Below are 12,452 nucleotides of genomic sequence, written 5' to 3' on the forward strand. Positions count from 1 at the left end.
TGAAATGTATTGTCAATCAGTGTTGCTTCCTAAGTGGACAGTTTGATTTCACAGAAATGTGATTGACTTGGAGTTACATTGTGTTGTTTAAGTGTTCCCTTTATTTTTTGAGCAGTGTATATACACACACACATATATATATATATATATATATGTGGAAGTAGAAGCCAAAGTGTTATTGTTTATTAGTTTAATCCAATTGGGGGAGGGGGGTAGAGTTTGCGGGCATAAAAAAGGAAGGTATATATATTTTTAAAGTGTATGTGTATATATATATATATATATATATATATATATATATATATATATATATATATATATATATACACACATACACTTTAAAAAATATATATACACACATACACTTTAAAAAAATATATACCTTCCTTTTTTATGCCCGCAAACTCTACCCCCCTCCCCCAATTGGATTAAACTAATAAACAATAACACTTTGGCTTCTACTTCCAGTTTATACATACTATACACAATTTACAGACACAATCCATTTTACAATAGTTATATTTTGTTTGTTTTTAGTACTGGCCTTCCTCTATTTCTGATGTCCATCCAGTTTGATTTCTCCTTCGTATGATATGTTACCAATTACAATTAGTCTCTTACTGAGTAAACACCTTCATAATATTGAGTTCACTCCAACGCTTCCCACAGTTGTGTCAAGTTGGCTGGATGTCCTTTGGACCATTCTACACACAGAAAACTGCTAAGCATGAAAAACCCAGTAGTGTTGCAGTTCTTGACACAAACCGGTGCACCCGACACCTACTACCATACTGTTTCATATTATTCTGTATGTAAATCTGAGACACTCCATTTAGTATGATACTTTACCTCGCGTATAGTATATAGTATGTATTAATTTGTGGATGTCTATCAACCATTTTGTGTGATCTGTTACAAATTACAACTCATACGTTACGAATTGCAATTCCAACAATATGTTAAGAATTCGCATACATGTACAATATGAAACGAATTACCAAAATGTATGATTTGTTAGGAATTCCAATTTGTTGTGGATAATGCTATCATTAGCTAGCTGGCTAATGTTAGCTAGACTAGGCATTAGGGTTAAGGTTAGGAGTTAGGTTAAAGGGTTTAAGGTTAGATTTAGCTAAAATGCCAAGTAGTTGCAAAGTAGCTAACAAGTAGTACGTCGTTGAAAAGTTGCTAAAATGCTCGATGTCTTGATGAGATTTGAACATGCAACCTAGGGTTGCTAGGCATTTGTGTTATATGCCCGCTCACCTATCCACCCCAGACTAACCACCCTCCTTTAGTTTTTGTCTTAAGTAACCTTCTGTTTTATTTAACCACACCAAATGTAACATATTATACTAATTCCAGTGTCTTGGATTTACTTTTACTATGTTATGTCTAGTCTATGAGACCAGGCTGGAATGGCACACACAATCCATGTCTCAATTGTTTCAAGGATTTAAAAAAATATATCCTTCTTTAAGCGGTCTTCTCCCCTTCATCTCGATTGAAGAGGATTTAACAGGTGACATCAATAGGGGATCAAAACTCTTACTGGGATTCACCTGGTCAGTCTGTCATGGAAAGAGCAGGTGTCCTTAATGTTTTGTACAGTTAGTGTATGTTACGAATTGCAATTCCTACTGAAAGAGAGCTACTGACACCGCCCCCAGATAGAGGAGAATAAAGCAGCCAAAGAGTGAACACACACAGGGAACTTTATTCACATACAGGAGACGATGAATATGGGGATGCATATGAGAATGTACATGGGGATGGTTCTGTAGGAAAGGTAATGGTTCTGTAATGGATTGAAACCGAGGTAATGAATACACACATACTGAATGAATATACCAGGGCACAAATCAAGATACAGAATAGAGCAGTAATAAATGTCAAAGGACTGTGTAGATTGTATATGCTATCTGCAGAGTATTATACAACACAGTAAACACAGAGGGGCAACATAAAATACACAATAGTAGTAACCAACTATGAAGAACAATATACAAATATCACACAACTCACTTTGGGCACCCATCCCATCTCACAAGTTCAGAGATATGAATGAGTCCAGTTGTTGATGGGCAGAGACAGAGATTTTGCTCTCTGCCACTGCTTTAGGGAGACTGGAGGTATTGTGTGACCTGTATAGTCAACCTAGTAACCTACCTAGCAACCTAGTAACCTACCTAGCAACCTATCAGGGCACAGGCCACAAAGGTCAGAAAGCGTTTGAGAGGCAGGTTTATGGTATCCCGTAGTGCAGCTAAGGGGTTGTGAGGTGCTGATAAGTCACCAGCAGGGAATTCCTAACAGCCACCCCTAAATATGAGCAGCATATTTACGCCACCCCATCAGAGGCAGGCAAGAAGCAGCCAGGGGACAGAGTGCTGAGGTTGTCCATATTGATGGCACTTCAGAGTAGGGCCAGCCCACTGCAGCAAGTCAGGTGCTGGGGGGGCTCCCCCACAGAGGCGGGCCAGGAGTGCCCACATGTCCAGGGAGGAGAGCAGGCCCAGCGGCAGCGACTCCCCAAATGAGGCAGTCCCCAGCAGCGGAGAGCAAGCGCGGTGGTGTTCCCCCACAGGGGCTTGCTGTTCCCCAGTAGAGGAGATAAGGCCTGGCTCCAGGGCAGATGGTGGATCCCAGGAGAAGGAATATGTAGTGCCTCTGAGACAGGACACTGGGGAGTCAAGTCTGGGTAGTCGCCCGCGATTAGGTCTGGTGTGTCCCACACAGTCACGTCGGGGGTTGAGTCCAGCAGCAGCAGGACCAGGACTGGAGATCGATCATGTGGTGCATGCTGGGCAGGGGCATCCCGGACAGAGGCATCCTGGACTCCCCAAATGGGACCCAGGGCTGTGGATGGGTCAGGTGAAGCAGTACTGTCAGTAGCTGGTGATAGTGGTGTGGCTAGGTCTTCCCATGGGCCCAGGTCAGGGCTGGACCGCTCATCAGAGGTAGCAGCAGACAGGTCCAGTGCTGCTGGAGGGTCCCCTATTTCAGGAACAGGCTGAGAGTCAGAGGCAGGCATGATCTGGTGGTGGTGAGGAATTGGGTCCTGTCAGCAACATAGGCTGCGTACCCCGTGTCAATTCTGCTGGAGTCGCATAGACTGCCCGAGCCAGGGAGAGGGCTCCCCCAGAATCCACAGCAGTGGAGGGGGGGTCGGGAATGACATCTGTAATAGACTCAAGCAGGCAACTCCAGAGGAATGTGATTGACCACATGAAACAAAGGAATATTGCAATATTTATTGTTTAGAGGCGCTGCATTTGAAAGCAGATTCGAAAAGTCATTGCAACCATAGAGATCCTATTAAATTACTCGAGGGGTCCTATTAAATTACTTGGGTGAAAATGGCAGCCAGGGAGAAATCCAAACCAGTCTAATTGGAATGAAGGGCAGAGGCATAATCCAGATTTTTCTGGATTATGTAAAAGGAATGTGAATCAGAAATTGTGTAACACAATTGTCAACCTAAAATATTTTCATATAATTATAAATACTGTTTATACAGGTTTTATACACATGTTCTGTATAAATAGCCTCTAAAAAATATGTAAACAGACCATAAATGTCTAAATTGTTTTCTTGGAAAGCTGTGTGCTATTATTTTATTATTTTTTATTTAACCAGGTAGGCCAACAAGTTCTCATTTACAACTGCGACCTGGCCAAGATAAAGCAAAGCAGTATGACAAAAACAACACAGACTTACACATGGAATAAAGAAACGTACAGTAAATAACACAATAGAAAAATCTATATATGGTGTGTGCAAATGTAGTAAGATTCGGAAGGTAAGGCAATAAATAGGCCATAGTGGCAAAATAATTAAAATTCAGCATTAACACTGGAGTGATAGATGTGCAAATGATGATGTGCAAGTAGAGATACTGGGGTGCAAAAGAGCAAAAAATAAATAACAATATGGGGATGAGGTAGTTGGGTGGGTGGGCTATTTACAGGTGGGCAGTGTACAGGTGCAATGATCGGTAAGCAGCTCTGACAGCTGATGCTTAAATTTAGTTAGGGAGATTTAAGTCTCCAGCTTCAGTGATTTTTGCAATTGGTTCCAGTCATTGGCAGCAGAGAACTGAATGGAAAGGAGGCCAGAGTTGGCTTTGGTGATGAGCAGTGAAATATACCTGCTGGAGCGCGTGGTACGGGTGGGTGTTGCAATGGTGACCAGTGAGCTGAGATAAGGCGGGGCTTTACATAGCAAAGACTTATAGATGACCTGAAGCCAGTGGGTTTGGCAACGAATATGAAGCGAGGGCCAGCCAACGAGAGCATACAGGTCGCAGAGTGTTGGAGGCTATTTTGTAAATGACATTGCCGAAGTCAAGGATCGGTAGGAGAGTCAGTTTTACGAGGGTATGTTTAGCAGTATGTGAAGGGGGCTTTGTTGCGAAATAGGAAGCCGATTCTAGATTTAATTTTGGATTGGAGATGTTTAATGTGAGTCTGGAATGAGAGTTAACGTTCTAACCAGACACAGAGGTATTTGTAGTCCACATATTCTAAGTCAGAACCGCCCAGAGTAGTGATGCTAGTCGGGTGGGCAGGTGCAGGCAGCGATCGGTTAAAAAGCATGCATTTAGTTTTACAAGAATTTAAGAGCAGTTGGAGGCCACGGAAGGAGTGTTGCATGGCATTGGAGCTCGTCTGGAGTTTAGTTAACAGTGTCCAAAGAGGGGCCAGAAGTATACAGAATGGTGTCGTCTGTGTAGAGGTGGATCAGAGAATCACCAGCAGCAAGAGCGACATCATTGATATATGCAGAGAAAAGAGTCGGCCTGAGAATTTAACCCTGTGGCACCCCAATAGACTCTGCCAGAGGTCCGGACAACAGGCCCTCCGATTTGACACACTAAACTCTATCTGAGAAGTAGTTGGAGAACCAGACGAGGCAGTCATTTGATAAACCAAGGCTATTGAGTCTACCGATAAGAAGCCTTGGCCAGGTCGATGTAGACGGCTGCACAGTACTCTTTTATCGATGCCGGTTATATTGTTTAGGACCTTGATCGCTTAGGACCTTATAAGACACAATATCACTTGCTGCATTTACAGTGCCTTCAGAAAGTATTCATGCCCCTTGACTTTTTCCACATTTTGTTGTCTTACAGCCCGAATTTAAAATTGTATTAAATTGATTTTTTCACACAATACCCCATGTCAGTGGAATTGTTTTTCAAAATGTTAACAAATTAATAAAAAATAAAATGCTGAAATGTCACGAATGAATAAGTATTACTGAGGAGTAAAAATGTGCTTAAGTCTCATACGTTGCATGAATTCAGTGTGTAACAATGATTTTTTTTATGACTACCTCATCACTGTGCCCCACACATACAATTATCTTTAAGGTCCCTCAGATAAGAACTTCATTTCAAACACAGATTTAACCACAAGGGAGGTTTTCCAATGCCTTGCAAAGGCCACAAAAAAAGCAAACATTGAATATCCCTTTTAGCAGAATGAAGTTATAACACTTTGGATGGTATATCAATATACCTAACCACTACAAAGACACAGGTGTCCTTCACCATGAGTCCAATCGTGACTAAAATAGTTTAATGGCTGTGACAGAAAACTTAGGATGGATCAATCACATTGTAGTTACCCCACAATTACTAACATATATATAATTGACAAGAGTGAAAAAGAAGCCTGTATAAAAGGAGAGCTTCAAGTTCCTCATCCACACACACGCACAGTAGTGAGGAAGCCATGACATGACTCTTCCCCCTCAGGTTGTAAAGATTTGACATGGGCCTAGAGTGGTGAGGACGTCCCAGTACATCTCTGGGGCCCGAGTTCCCTGCCATCCAAGACCTCTATATCAGGCGGCGTGAAATGAAGGGCCAGGAAATCCTTAGACTCCAGCCACAGACTGTGCTCTCCACTTCATCACAGCAAGCGGTACCAAGTTGCAAGTCTGACACCAACAGACTACTGAACAGCTTCTATCCACAAGCCATGACTGCTCAAAATGGCTACAGACCATTTTATTTTTGCACAGTTTCTACGAACACTCAAAAGGGCCCTACACACGCCATTTGCTCACACATAATATGCACGTATTTATACTGACTAAAACGCACACCCAATCACATAAGCTGATGGTACTGTTTAGCATATCCTGTTGCCTAATCACCTTACCCATATCTACCTCTATCACTCCAGTATCCCTACACATAGTAAATATGGTACCAGAAGTGTATATAGTATGATTGCTTACTTTATGGGTGTTCTCCTACATCTTGTTATTTTTAGTACTACATTGTTATTGATTACTGCATTGTTGGGTTTAGATTTTGCAAGAATGGCATTTCACTGTACTTGTGCACATGACATTAACTTGTAAGCACAGAACTCATCCTCACATTATAAATACAGGTTTTCAAGTCTAACCAGCTCATTACAAAAGTAGTCACAATGACTTCCAAACATTATGCAGATTTAGTCCAAAATCAGCAAATAAAATCCATGAGAGAGGCTTTTGTTCTTTAGACATTTTATTGACAAAAGAAAGCATGGATTTAGTCTTCGTCCTCCTCCTCTTCCTCATCCTGGTTGATCTGGAAGTATCGCAGTTCATAACTCTCCTTGGTGTTGGCCACCACACGCAGCCAGTCCCTCAGATTGTTCTTCTTCAGGTACTTCTTGGTCAGGTATTTCAAGTACCTGGCGCATAGAAGGGCAGTGTCAGCAATTTAAAACACCATTGAAAATCACATTACATTTTGAGTACTTCTCAGGCTAGGCCTGGGGTTCTCAGGCTAGGCCTGGGGTTTATTCTGGATGGTGCAACATAACAGAAGGTTCAGATAGAACAGACAATATAACTTGCAGAACCTCAAATCATCAGCTCCATATTTAACCATTCGATCTGCAATGTGCCCCCCCACCCCCCCAAATGCACTCTCCGTGTTCAATTTAGAGCAGGTCTTGGCACCCCCATAACAAATCAGGGATCCCACCTAAGAATTTAACATTTCTATGTGAGACTCCCCCAACAACTGTTAGAGATAGATGTCAGGCACCCCAAGACACTTCAGTCATCTACAAGAGTAAATGTATAACTTAAACCTTGACCCCCCCTATTAAATAAAGCCTAGATGTACTAAATCACCACGCATTAATGCTAGTCAAATGGCATTCACATCTTAAGTCAACTGTGTAAACCTGACCAACAAACTGAATCTGTTCAAAATACTGAACCTATCCATATCAGAAGAAAAGGATCAGGGATACATCCAGGGTATGGATGTTAAAAGGCTTGTTTTAAAAAGAGCCCCGTTTGCTTCCCTGCCTGTACTGCAACATCTATATTAGAATACCGTAAAGCCAAATTCACACGGGGAGATGTCCATCAACGGCGTGAAATGTGTGTGCGAGAGTTGCGAGTGTTAATTCACAGACCGCGTAGCATAACCAGCATAATTGTCACGAAAAGCCATAATAAACAGTTGTATCATCTTAAATTCGTAGTAGCCTAAAAGGCACTAAGTAGACCAACTATACATTTATTTTCTGAAAATGTATCCTGTTATTTTAACAGCATTGTGCCACGTAGACTCAAGAACAATAGACTGGCGTCATTGTTTGACAAGCTATACACACGGGATGCCGTTGATGCTCGCAGCCCGTCTGTTTTATCTCATTTAGTCCTGTGCATTCCATTTCAAACACGCTCCTTCTCGGGCATAAAAAAAATGTAATAAACACTTTTTTCTTTATTTTTTTAACACTGCTTGGTGTGATTCGGGGCTTAAGCACAAAATTACGACAGGATTTTCTCCTACAATTGTGCCAATTTTCTTCATTTTAGGCTCACAAGTGCCGTCCAGAGACATACCAATGGCCACTTCATATTCAGCTGTGTTTCGTATTTTTCTCCCTGACCCATTATTCCCAACATGCCCTCCAATCTAAACCTCAAACCCTTACAAAATAAAGGTTCATAATGAATCAATTAAGCACTAGGCCCACACTGGAGGGGGAAATTTGATTTAAAACAGTGCATTTCAGAGAAAGCAAGCGCCACGATCCCACGGGAAATACACATTTTATTTATTTATATATGAGTACTAACTCTGGTGGCCCTGGTGACTGGGTAGCTGGCTCTGGTGAATGGGGAGCTAACTGAACAGTGCCTGTCTACTCCTGCGGCGCATTCTGGGGGTTATTTATATAGATATATATATATATATATACACACACACACACAAGTTAAAATATAAAATGGCATGTCCAGAGACTGAAAAGCTCAAATAAAACATTGTGGGGGGGGGAAGATAGTGCACTGAATCAAATTATTAATTGGCAATTATTTACTGCCCGTAAGGGCGGGGTGTCGTTAGTGTTCCATAATTTCCTGCCATGCAGGCCCAAATATAGCTTCAGAAGATGCTTAAGAATCCATGAATGTCTAAGAGGGTACATGGTGACTTGGAAACAACCATGTTACTTGGAGACCTCGATCAGATCACAGCATCTCATCCCCTTGTGGAAATAAAGCTGACTGAAGTCAAAAATAAACATTGTGCGTTCTCTTAACTTTTTCTACTCATATTCATCTGCATGTCTAATGATAGTATTTTATGTGAAACACTAATAATCACTTTAAAGCACTCCTTCAAACAATGAATTAGACTTGGGATAATCTCTAGACTGTCCATCAGGTAAGACAACAGAAAGCCAATCAAAGCCCAACATCGATGGCAAAACCGCAATGAGCAGATAACTATTTGTGCCATGTTCCTTGCTGCCTTCGTAAATGCAATACCACAACACAACTGAAAGCAAAGGACAGTTCCACCTTCCTAACAAAAACAGGTGAAAATGCAATACATGCATAACTGTGGACACAAACCAAGTACCACCATTAGACAACACAACATAAAATGGAAGATGATGTTGCTCGCCACATCAAAGACAATTCATAAGCTAAATTAAGATTTCATTCACATACCTTTTGGAGAATGGCACCTCAGAATTCACAGAGATTTTGCTCTTGCTCCTTTCAATGGACACCACGCCACCACCCAGGTTCCCAGCTTTACCATTGACCTTGATGCGCTCCTGCAGGAACTGTTCCTGTAGAAGACGAGGCCAAGGGTGGATTTTAGGACAAATATGGAACCATCCCAACTGAATACTACCAGTAATGAATGCTACATACTGCTGCAAATATTCTGTCAATATGAGAACCATAAGTTGAATATCATTTACATTTGAAACATTTAAATTTTACCGACTCTAGTAGCAATTTACAGTTTGTGAATTTTAATTAAGGTAGTTATGTACGATAACCACATAGTTATAGTAGCCTAGTCTAGAACCAGGCTTTCCCTAATCGGAAAGCCTCCTGAATTCAATGGCAGAAAGTAGCTACAATGGGGTGGAAACCCCATGTAAATCATTAACACCTCAAATGTTAAACCAATCAAATCCCTTGCTTGTGCAGATCTCTAAAAAGGTGCCCACTAGATTAGTGCCATAGGTGCGTGAGGATGGCCAGGAGTATAAAAGTATTGAGTACAAAACAGAATTACGTTTTCATCCAGGTTTTCTTCCATTTTCTGCAACATTGCAAACTAGCAACTCTGCAAAATGTGTCCTACCCGGTCGGAAAACAGTGACAAACATTACACGCAGCACCCCTTCTACAGGCATGTGAGGGTCTTGAAATGTAACATCCGCTGAAAGCTGGCAGACCATTCGAGCAGTTGACTTACACAAAATTCTACAGACCTCCAAAGGAGGCATGACAACGTCACTTGGAGATATGGCTACACGAGACTACGGTCACAGTCACTGGCCATCCATCATTTTTGCAAAGACGACCTTGCTTTTTTATTGTGAGCTGATTTACTTGTGGTTGCCAGTTGTTTCATTTTCATCTGATGACAATTAAGCTATTTTATGCGGAATGTGTTTTCCGTGAAGGAAAACTATACTTGCATGTCCCTGATCACTCAATCGAAGCAAAAAAACAAAAAAAACACTTGACTTTCAATATAAAAACGCGACCCATGATCCTGCTCCCGCTTTCTCCTGATGTGTTATTTACAAACACGTGACTGGCTCAACTTTGCTGGGGAACTAAGCTTCAGAATGTAAAATAATAGAACAGGTGAAATAAGGCAATCTGCTAACGCATTGCACAAGTTGACGGCAGGTATTTAGTTAAATAGCTGAAAATATTAAAACGTATAGAAAAGCTCAAGTTTCAATGGTATTGAAAAACTATCCCGTATATACAGTATACTGCCCAAGCCTAGAAAACATAGCTTACCCATTTCCGAGAAACGTTCCTCCCCACTGAAGGCAAATCTATAATACCTTATCAGTCGGTAAGGGTTATAAAATGTTTAAACTATGCTAAAACAAACATTTAAATTAAAATGTTACGAAGTTCACTCACTCCATACTAGGTCCCAGATGGAAGCTCACCTTTGTGGAGATAAGAGTGTATTCAGGAAGTGGGATATAAATGTTTCTTTTCACACATCTTATAACCCATACAGACTGGTAAGGCATCCCGGATTATAATTGTCTTCGGTGGTTGGAAAAGTTGATCAGAAATAGGTCAACCAGAGGGCTGGTAAATATGCTTTCGGGGATATGGGATGTAGCCTTCAGCGACGGTTGCCCATGTGTACAGGTCTCCTGGAACTAAGAGCCTAATATGTGACAGGCAATGGGTACACTGCAGCTCATGACTGGAACGAGCTGCAAAAAAACTCACTGGACCATTTTATCTCCATCTCTTCATTCAAAGACTCAATCATGGACACTCTTACTGACAGTTGTGACTGCTTCACGTGATGTATTGATGTCTCTACCTTCATGCCCTTTGTGCTGTTGTCTGTGCCTAATAATGTTTGTACCATGTTTTGTGCTTCTACCATGCTGTGTTGTCATGTGTTGCTGTCCTATGTCTCTCTTTATGTAGCGTTGTCTCTTGTCGTGATGCATTTGTCCAAAATTATTACTTTTAATCCCAGCACCCGTCCCCGCAGGAGGCCCTTTGCCTTCTGGTAGGCCATAATTTTAAATAAGAATTTGTTCTTATCTGACTTGCCTAATTAAATAAAGGTTAATTAAAAAAAATATGTAACATGTCTAGTAATAAAGTATGACATTTAATAGGATATTGCATTTTATTCTCTAACATAGGCTACTTACAAAGTTGGCAGCATCCATGATGCCATCCTCCACTGGGTGAGTGCAGTCCAGGGTGAACTTCAGGGCCTGCTTCTTCTTCTTGCCACCCGTCTTGGTCTTTTTGACGACCTGCTTCTTCTGTCAGGACATTGCAGAGGGTCTAACGTTATTAACTTCAACATGAAACATACTGAATGGGACACCATTGGTGTGTCATTTTAGTATCTAACGTGCTAGATTATTTTGAAATGAGCTAACTTGATTGATTTGTGTTATCAAACTAGTCCGGAAATGTTTGGTCGTGACGTGTGTAAACTAACAATGGGACTAGACTTTAGCATATCAATTTGGTAACACATTTGATTAAACATATTTTAAAACGGTCACGAATGTGACTATAATTAGCACGCTAACTTCTAGCTAGTGTATTTCCCGCTGGCTAGCCACCCATCGTTCACGGTTACTACTAGCATTTGCCAACTCGCTAGCTGTGTTAGCTACTATAGCTAAATTGCTACAACGTGGTTCAATGGATGCAGGCCCAACTGGTAAACAAAGCAATCGATTGGTGCTACAATTCTTCTTTGGAAACACAGTTCAATGTGGATTTATTATGTGAACATTAACTACAATAAACGACAGACAAAAAGTGATATACTTAGCTATACAACCTATTTCAACGTGAGTACTCACAATCGGAGCCATGTTGGCCGGCGATTCTTGTCCAGAAAGGAAGAGGCAGGGTTTGCTAAATCCTATATCCGGTCTACATAAATACATGAAATACATGAATCTGTGATAGATTAATCCAGGAGATATTCTATGCCCAGTTTGAGGTATAAGTATTTTGGCAAAAACAGATTAATAATTGTTCTACACTTCGGCTACAGACCATTTTGAGGGTAGTCCAATTCAACAATTATTATTGACAATTAGTATAACTTCAACAGGCACATGTAGGCTACAGGTATCCTCTAAATCCTGTTGTTGCCCAAAAGAAAATAGCTTCTCTCTACAATTGAGTCAAAAAGCCTGCCCTCATTTCAATATTTCTGAGACTGCAGCATAGGTGTTGGTGGTGATACCCATTCAATCCCTGATTCCTGGTTAACTAAGGGGAGAATATTCTATATTGGGGGGATTTTTGCCCTGCTGACATGGCAACAATATCTGATTTCCCTTTTGTCATCTGTGACAGTATGGTTGCACTGTTGGCCCATCCCCAGTCCCCCACTCTGTGAGCAGAATGGCTGCTGGCTAGGGGAGCAG

General features: G+C 41.2%; 1 protein-coding gene across 1 annotated transcript; it reads right to left on the minus strand.

The window, feature by feature from the left end:
- Positions 1–6,508: 6,508 nt before the first annotated feature.
- LOC109891050 (60S ribosomal protein L22-like) lies at positions 6,509–12,238 on the minus strand. The gene is made up of 4 exons (XM_020483342.2): positions 11,877–12,238; positions 11,205–11,321; positions 8,986–9,110; positions 6,509–6,695 (listed from the first exon to the last, which is right to left on the minus strand). The coding sequence occupies exons 1-4, from the start codon at positions 11,970–11,972 to the stop codon at positions 6,551–6,553; spliced, it is 483 nt and encodes a 160-aa protein (XP_020338931.2). The 5' UTR covers positions 11,973–12,238; the 3' UTR covers positions 6,509–6,550.
- Between the last annotated feature and the right edge of the window lie 214 nt (positions 12,239–12,452).

Source organism: Oncorhynchus kisutch, linkage group LG5, assembly GCF_002021735.2.
Source record: "Oncorhynchus kisutch isolate 150728-3 linkage group LG5, Okis_V2, whole genome shotgun sequence".
Classification (NCBI taxonomy): Eukaryota; Metazoa; Chordata; class Actinopteri; order Salmoniformes; family Salmonidae; genus Oncorhynchus; species Oncorhynchus kisutch.

Coding starts and splice junctions, on each gene's coding strand:
- LOC109891050 (XM_020483342.2), bottom strand. CDS start 11,972: ATGTATTTCATGTATTTATGTAGACCGGATATAGGATTTAGCAAACCC. Junction 11,322..11,876: donor CGGCCAACATGGCTCCGATT/GTGAGTACTCAC, acceptor ATGTCCTGACAG/AAGAAGCAGGTCGTCAAAAA. Junction 9,111..11,204: donor TCATGGATGCTGCCAACTTT/GTAAGTAGCCTA, acceptor CGTCTTCTACAG/GAACAGTTCCTGCAGGAGCG.